We start from the raw sequence: 21,493 nt of genomic DNA, 5'->3' as shown, positions 1-21,493 counted from the left end.
ACAGGAAACTATGTGGAGAGACATTTCAGTATGGAAAATGTTAACCCTGAACTGCGATGTAGCTCTGACAATATTGTACCATGCTTAGCACTAAGTGATTCAGGAGTTCTTGAGACAAACTGGCCCACTCCTCCTTCGGAGCAAGCGGAGCAAGGATAAGGCCTTGTTTGTTTCTGGAGGGGAATTCTGAGCAACAGTGTGTCTCCCTTTTGCATCCCAAATGTTTTCTATAGGGTTGAGATCTGGGGATCATGCTGACCACTTGATTCAATTAATATCCTCGGTCTTCAGAAGCATCTCCACCAATCATGTATGATGTGATGTGGCTGTCATCCATAAAAATGAATTCTTCACCTACAGTACCATGAAATAATCAAATATGATGTTGAAGAACTTCATTGTGATATTGTTCACCAGTCATAGTCCCTTTTTACATCACTTGTAGTTCAGTGCATCCATTAAGCATAATACCTCCTCACACCATGATCCCAGCACTGCTGTATTTATCCCTTTCAAGAACATTCTTGCAATGGTAAGTAGTACCAGTTTCATAGCTACAGCACTGAAAATATGCTCTAAGATGAGCTGGATAAAGAAACATAGACTACAGGCTTATAGACATACTCATCACGGACATTTTGTCACACTATCTGCATACCTGTGCTCGAATGGAGCTGATTTGCAAGCTGACCTGCCATGATGTGTTGATAATGTTTTGTCTGTTATATCCAAATATCTGTCTTCATGCTTCATGTTAGAGTGAGAGCAACCTCTTAGCAAATGTCTAGTATACATTCGATTGGTCTGAAATGCTGTCCACAGCCTAGATACAATGCTATGTGAGATTCCAAACACTGGCAATATCAGTAATTCTGTGGTCTTCTTCAAGATTTCCAGTAAATGATTTCTTTGAGACATTACAAAACATCCAAGTTTGCAACTTTATTCCTTCATGAAAAGAGCTTCCTTCAAAGGCAATTCACTTAGCACAGCCTGTCAAGTGCTACCACATGACCCCTTTGCACATGATTCAAAAATTTGAATGTGTATCCGCTTTGTACTCAAAATTGCCAGTTATACAAATTGGCACAAGCTGATTCATCTGGATTTGCAGTTGTAATTGTCAAAACTAGTGTTCATCCTTAGGTTTTGAATACCAGCTTCCCATCCATTCTCATTTGCTCCAGTTTATCTAATTTCATGCATGTCAGATGCCTTTGCAAGTTAGCAGTATATCATGTAGTCATTCCCTTTATCCAATTCAATTCTACAAAAAAAAAGTAAATTATTAAAGCATGAACTACCCTTCACAAAGTCATGCTGCCCCACATGGAATATCATATTCCTATCCAACTGTTCCTTAATTTGCCTTTCCAACTTCTTCAGTACTTTTACCACCACTCCTGAGATACAGATTGGTCTATAATTTGCTACTTCTGCGTCGGAGCCTCCTTTATGCAACAGAATATGTTGCTCTCCTTCTACTCCTTTGGGACCTTACTAAAGCTGTGATTTAAAATAAACCTGTTAGAGGTACTGCCAATTCTCTTGCACATTTTTGTAACATGCATCCAATCCTATGGCTATATTTGTATTGATTCTGCAATATCCTAAATCAGGAGTTGTCAACCTGTGATGCATTGGATTCCAATGATAATAATAAATAATAATATTAATAATATTATTAATATTATTATTATTAATATAATAATAATAAGCCTATTTATGCAAAAAGTATTAACCAAAAATCAATTTGTAGAAAAAAAAGCTAAAACTTAATCATTATTTTTAGCAATTTTATTGTTTCGTTCACATCTTTTGCACATTTATTTTATCCTGAGGTGCCAAGTGTTAGCAACAGTTGTGCATTGCAGGTTTATGTCAGTCAGTTTATGAATGTGAACTGACTGATAAAATTTTGTAAAATTTTGTAAAATTTGGAAATTTTACAAAATATATAGAAAAATCAGGTTATTACAAGAGTCCACTGAAAGTCGTTTTGATGATTTTGCTAAAGAAGAGGACTGCATTTTCACTTAGTGAACAAAAATGAGGAAGATGCCTAGTAACATACAAATGGAACTTATTGATTTGAATACAAATTCATTACTGAAGATGAAATTTGATGAGCTTCCCTCAGTCCCAAATGCTTCTGACATGATTAATTTCTGGTGATCATTACTCTGTGAGTATTTTCCAGAATTATGAAATGCCTAGAGTTATATCTGTCGTTTCAAAATGATATACAGATGTGAACATGCATTTTCAGCCATGAAATTGTTTAAAAACAAAATGAGGTCATGACTGACTGGTTCAAATTTGAAGAATTCTCTGCTGATCTCAGGAACTAATTTAACTCCAAACATCAAAAGTTTGGCAAAATCAAAACAGACTCAAAAGTCTCATTAAAGTAAGTAATGCTCATCTTTTTTTTATATTAAATCAATATATCATGTCTATATTAAATATGTGTTATGTTAACATTTTTATAGGTAAATTTTAAGGGTACAGTACTTGGATGTCACATCTGAACTCGTATATGAAAAAATTGGCACATGGAATATAAAAGGTTGGCCTCCCCTGTCCTAAACATTTCCAAATCGTCAACCTCTATTTCCACATCTATATATTCATTCATCTTCACCTGAATGATAGACTTGCAAAATGGTCACTCAGTAACCCAACATGTTTTGTTTGCTTATGTCACCTCCCTACTGTTAACACTTGTTAAGGTTATCCTTACATAATAATTTTTCATTTTATTCACTCCATAGCAAAAAGAACTGTTTGGGATTTCCTTTTGCTTGCTTCACTAATTTCCTTTCATAATTTGATTTTGCCTTCTTTACCATGCTGGTCATTTTTTCTTGCCTGTGTCCTGTACTGTTCCTGAGCTTGCTGTTCATCTTCCTCCTCATATAACATTTGCAACATTTTCTTTTCTGGAAGCTCCTGCTTAATAATTACACTAGTCCATCTAAATCCTATCTTATTTATCCTCCAGACCTTTGGGTCTAATATTGCGTCCTTCAGCCACTTCTTAAACTATCTTCCATGCACTGCTAACATCGTCTCTTGCCGATTCTTATCACTGGCAATGCTTTGAGCTTCCTCCTAAGCATGTTATAATCATCTGTCCTGTTGTATTTCCACATATACCCTTTTTAACTGAAAATTCCACATCATCTGGCAACTTCCAAAGGTATCACCAGATTCAACACCCTTAAATCCTTGAGTCTCCACCACCATATGCTATTTCAAGTAATTATCACTTTTATCTAGTTTAATCCTTTATCCAAGTGTAAGCAAACAAAGTTTGCACCTGAAGTATCTTCAGGACTTTATTTGCTTACACTTGGATAAAGGATTAAACTAAATCCATGTGTAGAGGCTTAAGTGCTGTGAGGACATTAAACTGAGACGAAATATAGGAAGAATAAAATTCTGTTTTAATACTGAGATGAAATATAGGAAGAATTAAATTCTGTTTTAATATGGGAAAAAACCACCATGCTCTACCACAGCAAATTTAAAAGAGAGAGACTATTCTTAGAATCAGCAGCAGCTTTCAGGAATCAACCAAATCTTAACAAATATGGTTGCATTAAGCTTCCTAAGATTTGGGAAATGCTTATCACCAGATGTCCCACTTTACATTCCAGGTCACCTACAACCGCCCTTAGAGGGCGCTCACCTAGATAGGACTTTAGTGTCACCCACATGGTTGGGCTTAGTATTGTTTGTTATCTGTATTTATGTTACATTAGTTTTTTTGTAATCCCTAAAGATGTCTCATTGACTGAGACGAAATATAGGAAGAATTAAATTCTGTTTTAATCTTTTCTGAGTGCTGTATACAATCCATTAAGCCTCCAACATGATTAAACTAAATATATAATTTATCTCTTTTATCAGGTGAATAAATTTAATTTTTTTTCCCCACCATGTGAGTTTTCAACTTCCAGTCTATGTCCCTTTGGTTGAATTCTCCCCCCCCTCCCCCATAATAATTACTCAGCTTATACTTGCCTTAATTTACCATTGCAAGTTATCTACATCTTTTGTTTTTGTTGTTATTTTTTTTTTTTTTGCACTCTCTGTCCTATAGCCATTACCAACTAACTGGTTTTTGTCCTGTTGGTCTCTTCTGTCACCAGATTTTTTCAGATACACTGCCCGCCATACTTCTTTCTTCATGGTGATCCTACTCTTTTTGGCTGTAATTCATCTGCTATCATCAGCAGTGATCTTCTTCTTCATCCTGTTCTCTCTCTATCCTCCCTGAAAATACTACATCTCCACATTCTATCCCTGTAGCAACATCATCTCCTACCGATGAAGTGCACCAACCTGTGAACTAAACTCCTCCCTCTTATTTCTGATTCTTCTGGAATTAGTGTACATAAACTGCAGTATTCTTTTAGGCCCTGGTTACCTTTGCACTTTGTATTGACTGCCTCATTTAGTTTTGTTACATGAGAGAATATTCTGCATTTTTGGAAATTTTCATGCTTAGTCACCTCATGGGTGTTTGCACACATTCACATGCACTATCCCATTCCCAACGGCTCCTTTCTTCAACTTTTCACTTCCACACTGTCAGTGAACACTGCTTCTTCAAGACACCTAATTCTAAATCAATTTAAGTGCAGTTCACTATCCTTATATAAATCCTTTCGTTTATGATGCACCATTTCAAAAGATTAAAGTTTAATAATGCCCTTACATAAGTCTATTTTAAAAATGACAGTGAACTGTCCACAGCAGAGTGCATGGTGGGCAGGGGGGGGGGTGCTTTGGTAAGGCAACATTATTAAAAAAAAGCATAAAGTGTTTCAGAAATGTGTTGTGCATCATAAGTAGATTCTCCTACAACATTTATTAAGCAAATATGGCTAACTTATGTAACTAACTTGATTTGATTGTTTTCAGCACTTTTCCCACTAAGCAGCCAATTTATTACAATTCTAACAAAGAAATGACAAGAAAAAAAAAAGAAACTGCAATGTGAGAATATTTTTTTGCCTCTGTCTCTAACAGTGCACAATACTTACATTCTAATATTTATTCCTCTTTGCTTTAAAAGAAGGAGATTTTTTTAAACATAAAATTCTACTTTGTGATATAAGATGTACATCTCTGAACAAGAAGATTGCATCTAAGAGAAATTTTCTTCATGTTGTTCTTGGAGGGGAGTTAAAACATTGATGGAATGGAGATGTTTTTCATTCCTCTAGAGGCAGCAAGGGCACACATTTCTTGTAGGTAGCAAGATCAGGTCAAAATGATATACATGATATACATCATATATATATATTTTTTATTTTTTTTTAAAGGTGTATGTTCATATTCAGCCATGTAAATGAAGCGATGTGCTTTTTTTTTTTTTTTTTTTTTTTAATGATCTAGTTTGGAACCTGTATAATGTACCACACGCAAACACACACATGAACACCAAAGTAAAAATATGGACATCTTTTTTATAACACTTTTCATCTTCATCAATAAGTTTAATTTGATTTTTGAGTATTTATGGAAATATATTACTAGTGCCATCTGGTGGAAATATATACAAATCTCCAAAACATAGTTTTATGATCGATTTGAATGTAGAGTATTTGTAGAAATGAATCAGTTGCAGGGTTATTTTATATTACCATATCGAGATCAGATAAGATTTGGGAGCAAAAATGATGCCAGCATACTGAAAATCAGCCAATACAACCTTATTCATGGTAAGAAAAAACCATTCTGTTAGTTTAGTACATTATTCAATCCTTCATTTCTGAAATGTAAATATGTAAATTTGGAATTTGCCATTTTGGATACTACTCCTCCATATATAACCTACTGATACCTGTTCGACAGTTAATCAACTATCCACCTTACTAGTCTGTTATTTAATACCATTTGTTTCATTTCAGTTTAGCTACTAGCTTGTTATATGTCAGTCTATCAGAGGCCTTTGAAAATCCAAGTACAATAGTGTATATGCATCTCCTTTAACAAGCAAATTTGTCACCTTGTAATACATAAGCAGATTGCTGAAACATGACCTCCCCCCCTAACCAACTCATGCTGACCATCATAAAGAATACTGTTATTATCAACCCACTCTGAATTTTAGTCTGCTTGCCTCCATTAAATATGTACATTGATCCCTCCTTGCAGACATAGGGAAACACATTATTCTCTCTCTTCATATATGACTAGTCAACATGTGCTTTGATGGCAATGCTCACCTTATCTGATTTAAAATTATGCTGTCAATGTCTTGATATTTGTAATGGTTCATGGCCTTTTATTTCAAAGAAATAACTGCTTAACAATTAATTCTTCATGAATTCCTGAGTGTGCAGCACATACCTGGTGTACCCTGAATGCATACTGCTCCACAGTACATAATGCAAAAACAGTTCTAGGTTAATCACTTATGTTACTAACAAAAAATGCTGTTTCATATGAAAGTCAACTATTTTGAATATATTAAATATAATATATTAAAAATTAATATATTTTGTTATTTGGACAGGTGCATTGTATGCTCTGTAAGCTGAAAAAAATAATTTATGTATATTTAATTGTTATTAAGTTTAATTAATTAATTAATAAGCATCAACAAACAAATGTGGAATTTATTAATCTTACCTCTTAAGTGCTATGTTATTATACATTCCTCCTCTTTTCCATATATTAAATGATTCATAGATTTTATGTTATAGATGTTAAAAGTGCCTCTGTAGCACAATTGAAAGAAAGATTAGTACATTGCACCCTTTGATTGGAAAAGGGTGCAATGTACCATCTTTCTTTCAATTGTGCTACACTTGAAGTTCAATTCTCATCGGTACAAGAGGTATCTTTATATGGATTTTTTCAATTGAAGGTGAGTTAGCCGATCTGATATGGAAGTAGCAGGGTTTTTCTCCTGGAATCTCAGGTTTTTCATCCTACATACAGACAAATCAGCCTTCAGAACATGTGCAATTTACAGACAAAAAATACTAGTGGTGATAGTGGTCCATAGATGCTGTTGGTGTAGATGATGGTGGCAGTTTGTTATAGAGCAGGTGTCCTCAATGAGTCTTTGGACTCTTTAGAGGTGTCACGAAATAATAATTTTTCTTTCTTTCTTTTCTTCCAGCAGCTTTATGTTATGAAGGGCTATAATACAATTAGAAATAATGTATCATGCTCCTAATGATTTGAGTGACAGATCAAAATTTTTACCCATGTGGAGCTAGGAAGCAGAAATATTGCATGGGGAATGGGGTAGCTTATTTCTCATCAGTGTTCAAGCCCAACAAGGAAAAAAACCAAAATTTTTTGAGGTTAGATGTTGATGAAAATTTTGAAAGTTCATTTCTTGTTAATGGCACATAGTCAACTGTCATTATAGAGATATTGCACACTACAGTCCTACTTGTACATGTGTGATTAGCATCTCTTTTCACACGTTCAGGACAATGTGTAGCAGAAAAAATTTCTGCTACACCTTTTACCTTAAGTACTACAAACTGCTATAGTTGTTAGTACTGTTACTATTATTATTATAACACCCTCCATGAGAACAGACTCATCATGGGAGGTTCATTCAACTGACAACATATTTATCATACTGAATCTTAAAATTCTTAACACTCCTTGCATTAACAACACATTCTGGTAATGCATTCCATTCACTGACAGTTCCCCATGTAAAAAATCTACTTCTCACACACCCCTTTTCACTACATTCTTACATAATTTCCAGGGATGGGCTCTGGTTTTTCCCTTCTTACCTACTACTCTTTTTATAATCCTATCTAGATTAATCCAATAAAATCCTCTCACTAACTTAAATGTCTATATTGTATCATCTTCTCTTTTCCTTTTCCTCCTGTCCACCAAATTCTGCAATTCACATTTCTTCAACCTTTCTCCATAGCAAACATTCCAAAGTCCTGATATCATCTTAGTCGCTCATCTCTGGATCCTCTCCAATGTTTCCACATCACACTGAAAATCAGGTGACCAAATTTGAGCACAATAGTCCAAGTGTGGTTCTGACCAGTGCTTTATACAGTGGCACAACCACTTCTTTATCCCTACATGTTAGGAGTACTTTCTTCTTTAACCATCAGTCCCATATCTCGAATTTCATCCACTTCCTGCAGTACGGCAATGTCAACATAGTATACAGCTTTATATTTCTGCAGTCTAAAATGCAACACCTTTCACTTACTAATATTAAAACTACAACTCCACTCCTTTGTCCAAGTCAAAGGCAGTGCTACTTATAATTCTCCATAACTTTGCATCATCAGCAAACAACTGAAATCCTCAGTCAGTACACATGACATATAATGTGCAAACAAGTTAAACAGCAGGGCAAGCCACTGGTTACCCTCCTTTTTTTTGAGAAAATGCTCGATCATACACAACTTGCTAGTATCGTTCAGAGAGCCAATCTCCTATCTATCTAACCAATACACTATCTATTCTCATCTGCAGTTTGTATGCCAACTTATCATGTGGTAATCTATCAAATGCATTGGCAAAGTCCAAGAATATCACTGTATATGATTTTCCCTTATCTAACACACTCGTTACCTTATCATAAAATGCAAGTAAATTGCTAAAACAAGACCTGTCCTTTACAGATCCATGCTGACCATCATAAAGAATGCTATGTCCATCAACCGAATCCTGTATTCTATTCCTAACTGATCTCTCCAACACCTTGACTACAAGTGCAGTTATAAAGCCTGGTCTATAATCAGAAACTTCTGTCCTAGAACCATGCTCGTGGAGTGGTACTATTTTCACTCCTTGGAAATCCCCTACCTGCTGCAAGACTTTCATTAAATAACCAGGTCAAGGTTGTGTACATTCGAATAGACTATATGTGATATGTCATTCATTCCCACATCCTTATTAACATCTAACCAATCAACACCTGATACACCTCTGATTTTTTCACTTCCAATTCTTCTAATACTTGCCTCTCTTCTACATATTGCTTGGCATCATTTACATCAGTATGGTATATGCTGATAAAGTGCTTATTCAATAATTTCATTATATCCTGCTGCCTTGACTATCCACTATTGTCAACCAGCCATAATTATTCTTGATCTTGCTTGCATAGAGCCCAAATATTCCCTTGAGTTAACCTTGGCCTGACTAGCCAATCTTCTCTGACACTGCACCTTTCTTTACCATGCTCATCACCTTTCTAGCCTGCACTTTATACTCTTTATGGTTCTGTTCCCGACCAAGTGTCTTGTACCTCTTCCATAGTATTTTCTTTTTCAACACAGCTTGCTTGATTTTACTGTTCATCCATTTCACTCCCCTACTCTATTTATGCATTTAACCCTTGGTATGCAGTTATACATTTCTTGTGTCAGATTACTGCTTTGTGAATTTCCATGCACTGTCATCATCTATTCTGCTCAGTTCATCTATCCAGTGTAAACAAGTACCTCATGATCACTCTTGCCAAGTGTCAATAGGTCATTAACAACTACATCTTGTGAAGTTAACACTAAATCTAACCATCAGGATCACCTTCTTTTTACATGCCCAACCAATTTGACTAAACATTTCACAATCAGTATTCTCTACATATCCTTGTCTATGACAGCATCCTATCAGCTATACTAGCCTGTTAATTTGTTAATATGATACTGAAAAAAAACTGAAGATGAAATTTAGTGATGAATCTTTTTCTCAAATGACACATATTGCTTTCAGGAAGAACACTCAAGAGAGGAATCTAGTGAAGAAAAAGAAATAGAGGAACAACAAGATACACCTGAAACGGCTAAAATATTTTCTTTTCTGCAAATTCTCACAGCTATATTTGGCTCCTTTGCCCATGGTGGAAATGATGTTAGGTATGGCCTCTGAATTTTTTTAAAGATCTTTCTTTTGTTGAACTTTTCATATAATAATAATAATAGATAATTTTTTCTCATTATATCTTAACAAATTTTATTAAGCATTGATGGAACAGTTGATAATATTCCTGTTATAACAAAAAGTCAGAAATTGTGTACTGTTACACCAACTCAATTTTTTTAAAGTCTTTATATGTGAATATTATCAGTGTTCAGTATCATTCATTCATTCATTTTAGACAGTGTTGCCAGCTGAGATTCATTCCACATTTTTTTGCTGATAAACTTCTGATTCACATCACTGTATACATTTCTTTCCTTCTTTCATTGAAATTTAATGCTGTCCAGCATATTCACTGCAACAGATTTACAGAAAATCACTCATAACATTATACTTTTTTTTGTGTGTGTGTGTGCGACATGTGTGTGTGTGTTTATAGATTGATTTGCTTGGTTTGCGTACATGCTATTTAGTATTTAATGACTAGAACACCGAGAATTAAAAAATAAAAGCAGATTTTATTCGCATGACTAGTTTCATCTTTCACAGACTTTTTCAGGCGCAAAAAACATAAAAATAACCAGCAAGATAACCATACAGGAACTGACTGAACAGTACACTAGAACACCGAGAATTAAAAATAAAAACAGATTTTATTCACACGACTAGTTTCATCTTTCACAGACTTCTGCACCTGAAGAAGTCTATGAAAGACGAAACTAGTCGTGTGAATAAAATCTGCTTTTATTTTTTAATTTTCGGTGTTCTAATTATTAAATACTAAATAACATGTACTGTTCAGAGTCAGTTCCTGTACTGTTATTTTGCTGGTTATTTTTATGTTTTTTTGCACCTGAAGTAGTCTGTGAAAGACAAAACTAGTTGTGCAAATAAAATCTGCTTTTATTTTTTAATTATCGGTGTTCTAGTCTTAAATACTACATAACATATATATATATATATATATATATATATATATATATATATATATATATATATATATATATATATATATATATATATATATATATATATATATATTTTTTTTTTTTAAAAAAGAATTGAATGACTAAAACCGAGATTTAATATTAAAACATGACTAGTTTCGGCTTGCAACAGCCTTCATCAGGTGACATTATAAAAGAAAGAAAAAAGAAAAAACACTAAAACACTGAAGCTTAAATAAACTATGAACAACATAGAGAGTCCTTATACATAATTGACATTAAAGCGTTGTGGTTGTATTTAAAGCTGTTCTTTCGTTTGTTGTATTGTTGGAGTATGTACATATATATATATATATATATTTTTTTTTTCTTTCAGAATTCATTTTTACTCGGTTGGAATATTATGAAAAAGCTTTAATGACTGATACCGAGAAATAAAAAGATGACATGATATATTTGAAAAGATACTACTAGTTTACTAGTTTCATTGAATTGATCAACATCTTCAGGTATCACAATCAAAGAAGCATATAAAGAGGACTTGAAAGTATTGTTAAATGTAGCAAAAGAAAAGAGTGACAGAGTTAGAATGGTGAGTCTGTTACCGCGGTATGACAGAGAGGAGTTTAGAAGGAGCGGCATAATCGCAAATGACATTATGCGCAGGTTATGCGGACGGTGTGGTGTGGAATTCGTGGACGTGTGGAATGAGTTTGATGGGCGAAAGGACTTATACAAGATGGATGGCCTGCATTTGAATGGACTTGGTGTGCGGAGACTGGAAAGAGTGTTGCTGAATGAAGTGAAAATGGATGTGCAGAACCAGGGAAACTAGAACTACCAAGGAGGGGGGGAAGTGGATATCCAGACATCAGTGAGACAGTTGAGTGTAAAAATGTATATAATGTACCTGAGCCAGCAATAAGGACAAAAAATGGGAATGGGATATTTAGAATAACGCATCAAGATAGGGGTGGGACAAAGGGAACACTGCAATTCATGTATACTAATGCCAGGAGTATTAGGAACAAGAAGGAACAATTTTTGGCCTTGATTGGCTCTTCCTGGCCACAGGTTATTGGCATTAGTGAAACATGGCTGACGGAAGATGATATAGTTAGTGGGATAGAATGTGTAGGTTATAGTATGTTTAGGAGGGACAGAGAGAATAAAATTGGGGGAGGGGTGTTACTGATGATAGCTGATGAACTGCAGCCAAGGAGAATTGAAGTATTGCAGGATAGTGAAAGGAGCTCATTTGAGGCTATTTGGTGTGAGATTGATACTGGCAGAATAAAATATACAGTTGGGTGCTGCTATAGACCAGGTGATGGAACAGATGGTGGAGATGGTATGCATAAACAAATTGATGAAATGAGTGGAAGGAGGGTAATTATTATGGGGGATTTCAACTATGGTAACATTGATTGGAAGGAGGAGAGGACACATGTGAGGAAGGAAATGGATTTTATTCAATTATTAAGGGATAACTATCTGAAACAGCATGTAATTGAAAATACTAGGGGTGTGAGAGTGCTTGACCTGGTAATAGTATCTGAGAATTTGACTGTAATGAATATGACCATGTTGCCACCTATTGGTGAGAGTGATCATAAGGTCTTGACCTGGGAGGTGGCTAAAGGTGTGAAATTTGTGATTAAGACAGGGTATATGTGGAATTACCGTGCTGGCAAGTATGACAAGCTTAGGAGACTGATTGGATCAGTGCCATGGCATGTACAACTGCAAGGGCTGGACATCGATAGAGCATGGGAAGTGATCAAAGAGCATTTATAGGAGGTTATGGCTAATTGTATACCTAAGGTCCGAATAGTGAAACAAGGAGGGGTTAAATGGATGAATAACACCATTAAGCTTGAGCTGCAAAAAAAGAAACAACTATGGAGGGAATTTAAAGAAAGGGGTGACCTGCAGGCACACGAACGGTATAAAGTACAGGCCAGAAGGGTAACGAGTGTGGTAAAAACAGCAAAAGCCGATTATGAAAGGAAACTAGCTATGCAAGCAAAAGAGAATCCCAAACAGTTCTTTCAATATGCTGCAAGCAAGAAAAAAACTGTACATGGCAAAATGATTTTAAGGAATGACGATGGTAAAGAGTTCACTGAACCAGTCGATATAGTGGAGTTACTGAGTGCGCACTTTGCAAAAGTATATCATCCAGGTGGTGACATTGAAAAAATGAAGGAACCATTAGTTTATATGGGAATTGTGATGAATGAAGTGGAGGTGAATAGTATATTACAGAACCTTAATGTGAATACATCTGTGGGATTGGATGGTATACCGGCACGGGTCTTGCATGAAGCGGCTAATGAATTATCAGTGCCCTTGACCATGTTGTTTAATCTGAGTCTCGGGTCTGGCTTAGTCCCGAAGGCGTGGAAAGAGGGGAAAATAGTTTCACTGCATAAAGGAGGATCCAAGACTATGGTTGCAAATTACCGACCGATCAGCATATCAGGAGTCGTTGTCAAGGTCTTGGAGAAAGTAGTCAAGGGAAAAATACAGGAATGGATTGATGAAAATGAGATACTGTACAGAGGACAGCATGGCTTTGTGAAGGGTAGATCATGCCTCAGTAACTTGCTCAAGTTTTATAACAAGGTGACGGCTGAACTGGATAAGGGAAATGGGTTTACAGTGATACTGCTGGACCTGGCAAAGGCGTTTGACAGGATACCACATGGAATTCTAATCCGTAAACTACAACATATGGGAATGGATATAGGGTTGGTGAGATGGATAGCTGGGTGGTTGATGGAGAGATATCAAAGAGTAGTTTATTCAGGAGTAGAGTCCAAAAAACGGCCTGTGACTAGTGGTGTGCCACAGAGTTCTGTTCTTGGACCACTGCTGTTTAATCTGTTCATTAACGATATAGGGAAGGGTCTAAGTGGGACAGTTCATTTGTTCGCTGATGATGCAAAGTTGGGTAGGGCGATAGTGAATGCAGAAGATGTCAAAGTCTTGCAAGATGACTTAGATTGATTGGAGTTCTGGACTAAGGAGAATGGATGTCAATTTAATGTGACAAAATGTAAGGTTATGCATTTCGGAGTGAAAAGATTAGCAGCAGTATACCACATTGGTGGAACTGTACTCCAAGAGATTGATGAGGCCAGGGACTTGGGAGTGTTGGTGGATAGGGAGATGAAGTTTAGGGGGCACATTGCGAAAGTAGCTAAATCAGCTCATCAACTCACTTGGTTGTTGAAAAATACCTTGACGAGCAGAGAAAAACAAGTTATTGTACCTCTGTACCGAGCCCTGATAAGACCTCATCTCGACTACTGTGCCCAGATTTGGTCACCTTGGTTCCTTCTTGATGGGGAGGAGGTTGAGAGGATCCAGAGGCGAGTGACTAAGATGATAGCAGGTCTATGGAATGAACCATATGAGAACAGGTTGAAGATTTGTGGGTTGCAGAAACTAGTTGATAGGCGGAAAAGGGGAGATATGATTGAGACATTCAAATTGCTAAAAGGATTCTATAGGATTAATTCAGATGATATTTTTGAGATCAGGACTGGTGGTGGGAGAACTAGGGGACACCCATGGAAGCTGGGCAAGAGCGTGGTTAGCAGGGGTGTTAGAGCTGGGTTCTTTACTTTTAGAGTGGTAAATGAGTGGAATAAGCTGCCAGAGTCTGTTGTGGGTGCTATGACAGTGAGCGAGTTCAAGGCAAGGTATGATAGATACTGTGAGAATGTTGAACAGCTGTGTGAACATGATGTTTAGGGCCTCCCTCGATGAGTCTAAGGACTCCTGGAGTAGCCCGTAGTAATAATAATAATAATAATAATAATAAAGAATTACAGAGACTTAAAATTGTAATAACAAAACAAGTACAAAAAGACAGTAACGTGTTTGAAAACAAAATGTGAGGTTGAGTTCCAAACAAACGTATACCATGTGCTGTCGCGAGTGCGCCAGTACTGAACAGAGGCAACGTGTGCATCAGAGAGATTAAAACTCGGGCTGTTGTTGATATGAGAGGAATCTAGAGAAATTTCCCTAGATTCGACAGTCTTTCTCTCGAGTTCATCATAGCACACATGGATGTTAGAAGTTTGAGTCCAGTTCACAATGTGTTGGTGGCCCTTGTCTGAGTTAGCTGATAAGAGAACGTGGCTAGAGAGAGAGAGAGCGCTAGCTCTAGTCCTGTTATACGAGATGTCTCGACGATGTTCTTCCAAACGTAGAAGGATGGATTTAGCAGTCTGGCCATAGTATGGCTTTCCACAATCACATAAAATCTTGTACACTCCTGGAAACTGAGTTGGAAGATGTTTCTCTTTAGGTTTGCTAAGTATTTAACGAAGTTTTGGAAGCGTAGTGAAGCAAGTTTTGAAGTTAAACTTCTTGAGAATCTTTGACAGTTTTGGTGAAATAGAGCTGATGGAAGGCAAAGAGATGAAGGCTCTTGGGGAAGAGGGATCTTCAGAAGTAGTTGAGTGACTGGGGGAAAGAAATTTGTCAATTTTCTTAGGAAAGAAACCATTATTAATAAAAGTTTTTTTAAGAAAAAGGAGTTAATTTTCAATTTCTGTTTCTTCTGTAAGTAATGATTTGGCTCGGTGAGCTAAGGTGGAAATAATACCAAATTTTTGTGGGGGATAGTGATGGGAGGAGGCATGAAGGTATCTATCAGTATGGGTAGGCTTTCTAAAAATTGAGATTTTAATACTCTCAGCACATCTGGTAAGTTTTAGGTCTAAAAAGGGAAGGCAGTCATCTGATTCCAGTTTGAAGGTAAAAGAGATTTTTCCACGGCACTCGTTTAGGTAATCTAAAAATAAATTGAGGTTGTTGACACCATCTTCCCAGATGAGGAAAATATCATCAATACAGCGATACCAGAATTTTGATTTAAGATGGAAGGAGTTAATAGCTTTTTCTTCAAAATCATTGAGAAATATATCTGCGAGAATCGGAGAGAGCAGGCTGCCCATGGCCAGACCTGAGTTTTGTAAGTAGATCTTATTGTCATATTTGAAGTATCCTGACTTTATGCAATGGGAGAGAAGAGCATTTTTTTTTTTGATAATTTGTTTTTTTAAATCTGTTTTTTTAAGTTTGATATTCTTGATTTTAGAAACAAAATCTGCAGAATTTTTAATATGTGAAGAGGAAATTCCAGAAAGATCACGAGGTTTCTAAGAAATCTTTCTGGAATTTCCTCTTTACATATTAAAAACTCTGCAGATTTTGTTTCTAAAATCAAGGATATCAAACTTAAAAAAACAGATTTAATGGCACGTTTCTATATTGTTTCTCTCTTTACAAATGTACCTGCCCAAAGTCCTCGATCTTCTCAAGAACAAATTATCAAAAAAACTCTTTGCTCTTCTCTCCCATTGCATAAAGTCAAGATACTTCAAATACGACAATAAGATCTACTTACAAAACTCAGGTCTGGCCATGGGCAGCCCGCTCTCTCCGATTCTCGCAGATATATTTCTCAACGATTTTGAAGGAAAAGCTATTAACTCTTTCCATCTTAAACCAAAATTCTGGTATCGCTATAGTGATGATATTTTCCTCATCTGGGAAGATGGTGTCAACAACCTCAATTTATTTTTAGATCACCTAAACAAGTGCCATGGAAAAATCTCTTTTACCTTCGAACTGGAATCAGATGACTGCCTCCCCTCTTTAGACCTGAAACTTACCAGATGTGCTGAGAGTATTAAAATCTCAATTTTTAGAAAGCCTACTCATACTGATAGATACCTTCATGCTTCCTCCCATCACTATCCCCCACAAAAATGTGGTATTATTTCCACCTTAGCTCACCGAGCCAAATCATTACTTACAGAAGAAACAGAAATTGAAAATGAACTCCTTTTTCTTAAAAAACTTTTATTAATAATGGTTTCTCTCCTAAGAAAATTGACAAATTTCTTTCCCCCAGTCACTCAACTACTTCTGAAGATCCATCCTTCTTCCCCAAGAGCCTTCATCTCTTTGCCTTACATCAACTCTATTTCACCAAAACTGTCAAAGATTCTCAAGAAGTTTAACTTCAAAACTTGCTTCACTACGCTTCCAAAACTTCGTTAAATACTTAACAAACCTAAAGAGAAACATCTTCCAACTCAGTTTCCAGGAGTGTACAAGATTTTATGTGATTTTGGAAAGCCATACTATGGCCAGACTGCTAAATCCATCCTTCTACATTTGGAAGAACATTGTCGAGACATCTCGAATAACAGGACCAGAGTTGCGCTCTCTCTCTCTCTCTAGCCATGTTCTCTTTTTAGCTAACTCAGACGAGGGCCGCCAACACATTGTGAACTGGACTCAAACGTCTAACATCCATGTGTGCTATGATGAACTCGAGAGAAAGACTGTCGAATCTAGGGAAATTTCTCTAGATTCCTCTCATATCAACAGCAGCCCGAGTTTTAATCTCTCTGATGCACACGTTGCCTCTGTTCAGTACTGGCGCACTCGCGACAGCACATGGTATACGTTTGTTTGGAACTCAACCTCACATTTTGTTTTCAAACATGTTACTGTCTTTTTGTACTTGTTTTGTTATTACAATTTTAAGTCTCTGTAATTCTTTATATACTTCTTTGATTGTGATACCTGGAGATGTTGATCAATTCAATGAAACTAGTAAACTAGTAGTATCTTTTCAAATATATCATGTCATCTTTTTATCTCTCAGTATCAGTCATTAAAGCTTTTTCATATATATATATACATATATACATACCCCACGAGCAGCGCTTAATTAAACATTCCATATGGTAAACTACAATATGATTAGCTAATTACCATTGTTTATGAAAAATATGCATCTTAGACATAGTTTAAATATGTCACAAAAAAAAAAATGACATTAATGTACCTGCTGAATATCTTGAGTGCAGTCTTCTTAATCTATATCACAAACTTTCATTACCCATAAAATCTAACATGCTTTAAATAGAAAATAGTTTTACTCACTGTTTTAAGTAAAATAATAAAAAAAAAAAAATTTCAGTTAGGGAAACTGATTTTGCTAACACTGAGAAAAATTATCTTTTATCAGGTAAGGCCATAGAAAACTATTTTTCAGTACAAAATTTGTTGTGTTTCGTTAAAAATTTTGTTTTCAAAGATTATTATTCAGAACCTTCATGGACTGTTTATGGGAGATCTGTTTTAGATAACATAGTCCATTATATCCTGATTTCTCCCCAGGACTTTTTGAATGGGCAAACCTCCGGCTGATTTTACTGACCACCCGGCTAATAAATGTTGTGAATTGACATGGCTAAATAATGAGCAAGAATGGAAAAATAATTTAAGACTTTTTTAAATTAAATAGTGATGAGAAATCAAACCGGAGAGTCTCGATACTCATGAGACCAGCTCAATTTCTTGCATTGCAAGCCAATCTCGAGAACTTCAGATATTCACTTTGATGCACATCAATCTGTACACAGAAGAAAGCAAAAATCGGGATCTCGAAAGAGACATAATTTTGATATTTGAAAGAAATAAATTGTGAAAATTGAGCGAATTCGAATCGAAGACAAAAATCGATGTTAAAAATCTACATTTATTTTTCTTAATAATGGTTTTTGTCGGAAGATCGTGAGTCAAGTATTTAATATTTTATTTTGTAAAAGAAAATAGGCCTGCACATCAAATATAGTTGTGATGTCAGGGAATTCTTGAAATTCTCGAGGACTATGATGTCAGTCTCGAGTGATACCAATTCCCATTCCAAGTAATTAATACTTATAAATAGTAAAATTGCGTTATGTGCCTCAGGTATTACTGTCAGTGCACAATTCAGTGATTTGTTCTGATTAATTTAATAACAATGATATTTTGTATTTATTAAATTACCCCATAACGAGTAAAAAGTCAAATCAGAAAACCGCACTCTTAAGTTATTTTAAGAAAGATGAAACCAATAAACATAGTAATGAAGACATCAAACCAACAACAGAATCATCGATTTCTGCAGTCTCTTTCAAATGTAAAACGTGCGTCTAAACACTGCTTATCAGGCATTATGGTTTAAAAAATTCCATTGGTTAGTGGTGAAAGATAATGGAATGATGTGTTCCACATGTATGAAATACGGAAAGAGATGACCCACAAACAAGGAAGTGACTTGCCATGCACAAGACTTTGAAAAGAAAGCTTGGTTGACCATGAACAAAGCAAGTTACACACTGATTCTTGTTCAGATATAATTGAAAAACGTATACTAGAAGAAACTGGAATAGGACAAATTGAAAAATCAATTTCAATTTTGAATAACTTGCAGAGAGATGCTTTTCTGGGAGTTTTAAGATCTATGTATTGGTTAGTGAAAAATTAGTTATCACATACTACATTATTTGAAAAATTGCTTGAGCATTGCAAGGCTATGGGTTGTTCCTACTTAGAACATCTTAACATTGGTAAAAATGCACATTACCTCAGAAAGAATAATGCAAGAGTTGATTGATATTTTAGGATCGGAAATTAGATCTGAAATACTGAAAAATATACATTCTGCAGATTATTTCAGTGTTTTATGTGATGAAACTACAGACATCTCAGTTTTAAAACAGCTAAGTTAACAAACATTAAATATGTTTGTTAACTTAGAAAAGAGGTCAGGTTTAGTTTTGTATCAATTTGCAATATCATTGAGGGCAAAGCTGAGACTATAACTAACAAAGTAATTGAAACCTTTGACAGTCTAGGCTTAAAAACTTGTAATGTGGTGGGCTTAGGATCTGATGGAGCAGCTGTCATGATTGGAAAGCAAAGGGGAGTTGCAAAACTGCTCAAAGATAAAACAGATGGACTCACGGTCAACTGTCATTGTGTAAACCATCGACTGGCTCTTGCTAGTGCCCAAGCAGCTGCTGAAGTGCCTTATGTAGTCATGTTTAATGATATCTTAAGGCAATTGTTTTTCTTCTTCCAAAATTCCTCAGTCAGGATAGCTGGTTTAACTCAAATCCAAAATATACTGAACAGTCCTCAGATTAAACTTAAAATGTCTAGTGACACTAGATGGCTGTCTCACCATGCATGATGAGTGTTATAGCTGCATTGGAAAGAGAGGCCACCAAATGAAATGATATCACAGCTGAAGGTTTAAGTAAATATATCAGAACATACAATTTCGTAGCTTCACTAATGATACTTTCAGATGTGTTACCACATTTATCTAACTTGTCTAGATCATAATGATATATGCACGTAAACACAAGAAAGATATTTAATTAACCAAATATTTCTGTCTGGAAATAGCAGACCATCCTCAGTGGTATTACAAGAACAGTTTTAAAAAATACAAGCTAGAATACTAACAATAGATCGTTAAAAATAAAACAAGCCGCGTGATGTTATATCACTAAGTATGAAACAGAATATTTTGGAGTAGAGACATGATTGAAAAAAAAAAAAAATTAAAGAGTAATCTTGATTAGACTTTCCCAGATTTTTGATATAGATATACAGTCATTACGATTCAGGTTGGGATGATGGAGCAAGGCCTCCACGCTTTCCTTGAACAAACATTCAAACCTATAATGGGATCTATGCAAGAGGCAAGTCCTGGACCAAAAGATGCTGTGGTCAGTTTCAATCCCGTGTTAAGCCAATCCAATCCAGTCCAGGACTTGCTTCTTCCATAGATCCCGTTATAGGTTTGAACGTTTGTTCAAGGAAAGCGTGGAGGCCTTGCTCCATCGTCCCAACCTGAATCGTAATAACTGTATATCTATATCAAAAATCTGGGAAAGTCTATCAAGATTACTCATTAATTTTTATTTTTTTATTTTTCAATCATGTCTCTACTTCAAAATATTCCATTTCATACTATTGTTTTTATGTTTCATACTTTCAAACGTATGAAACATAAAAACGTTTCATACGTTTTTTAACGATCTATTGTTAGTATTCTAGCTTGTATTTTTTAAAACTGTTCTTGTAATACCACTGAGGATGGTCTGCTATTTCCAGACCAAAATATTTGGTTAATTAAATATCTTTCTTGTATTTACGTGCATATATCATTCAGTCTTATGTCACAAGTATTATCCTTAAAACAGCAAATGTCTAGATCATAGGTTGCCAAACTTTTTCAGGCCACCACCCACTTTGCAAGACATAAATTTTGTAACGCCCCGTTATAACAGTTTTCTGGGTTCAAGGCATTTGCTATTTTTGATGTAAATAGCAACTAATGATACATTACTGCTTATGCCGTTAAATTTTTAAAAAGAAGTGGCCAATATGTGTTTCATCTTGAACACGGTTATTGCTATACCGATTTTGGTGAAACGTAGCCCATATGTAAAGATTGTAAAATGTATGCTCGAATAACATTATGCACAGTTTAAGGGAGATAGTAAATCCCATATTATTCTATAGCCGGGTACGAAACTCGGATCGAAATCCAAGAGTTTCATGCCGAAGAACTATCGGCGACTCCAAGTGTAAGTAATCACTTGGGTAGTACAACACTAGGGCAACTTGGAGCAAAGGTGGAGCAAGATCCGTCACTATCCTTAATATTTTCTCATAATGTATCACAGGCTTAAACTTAAACCTTGATATCATAGGATATCAAGGTTTAAGTAAGCCGAACTTACATATACCCCTACTAACGAATTGCCAAACTGCACAGT

General features: G+C 35.6%; 1 protein-coding gene across 1 annotated transcript in view; it reads left to right on the top strand.

The window, feature by feature from the left end:
- LOC150097470 (sodium-dependent phosphate transporter 1-A-like) overlaps positions 1-21,493 on the top strand; it is a 263,701-nt gene that overhangs the window by 222,991 nt on the left and 19,217 nt on the right. Inside the window, exon 11 of the mRNA XM_090406931.1 lies at positions 9,739-9,881. Within this exon, the coding sequence (XP_090263057.1) occupies positions 9,739-9,881 (143 nt within the window). The remainder of the gene's footprint in view (positions 1-9,738; positions 9,882-21,493) is intronic.

The sequence above is a fragment of the Typopeltis vanoorti genome, chromosome 17 (assembly GCF_054136105.1).
Source record: "Typopeltis vanoorti isolate ZY-2024b chromosome 17, IOZ_Tvanoo_1.0, whole genome shotgun sequence".
In the NCBI taxonomy this organism is placed as follows: Eukaryota; Metazoa; Arthropoda; class Arachnida; order Uropygi; family Thelyphonidae; genus Typopeltis; species Typopeltis vanoorti.
Note: the sequence above shows the minus strand (reverse complement) of the source record. Positions and strands in the feature narration are given on the sequence as shown.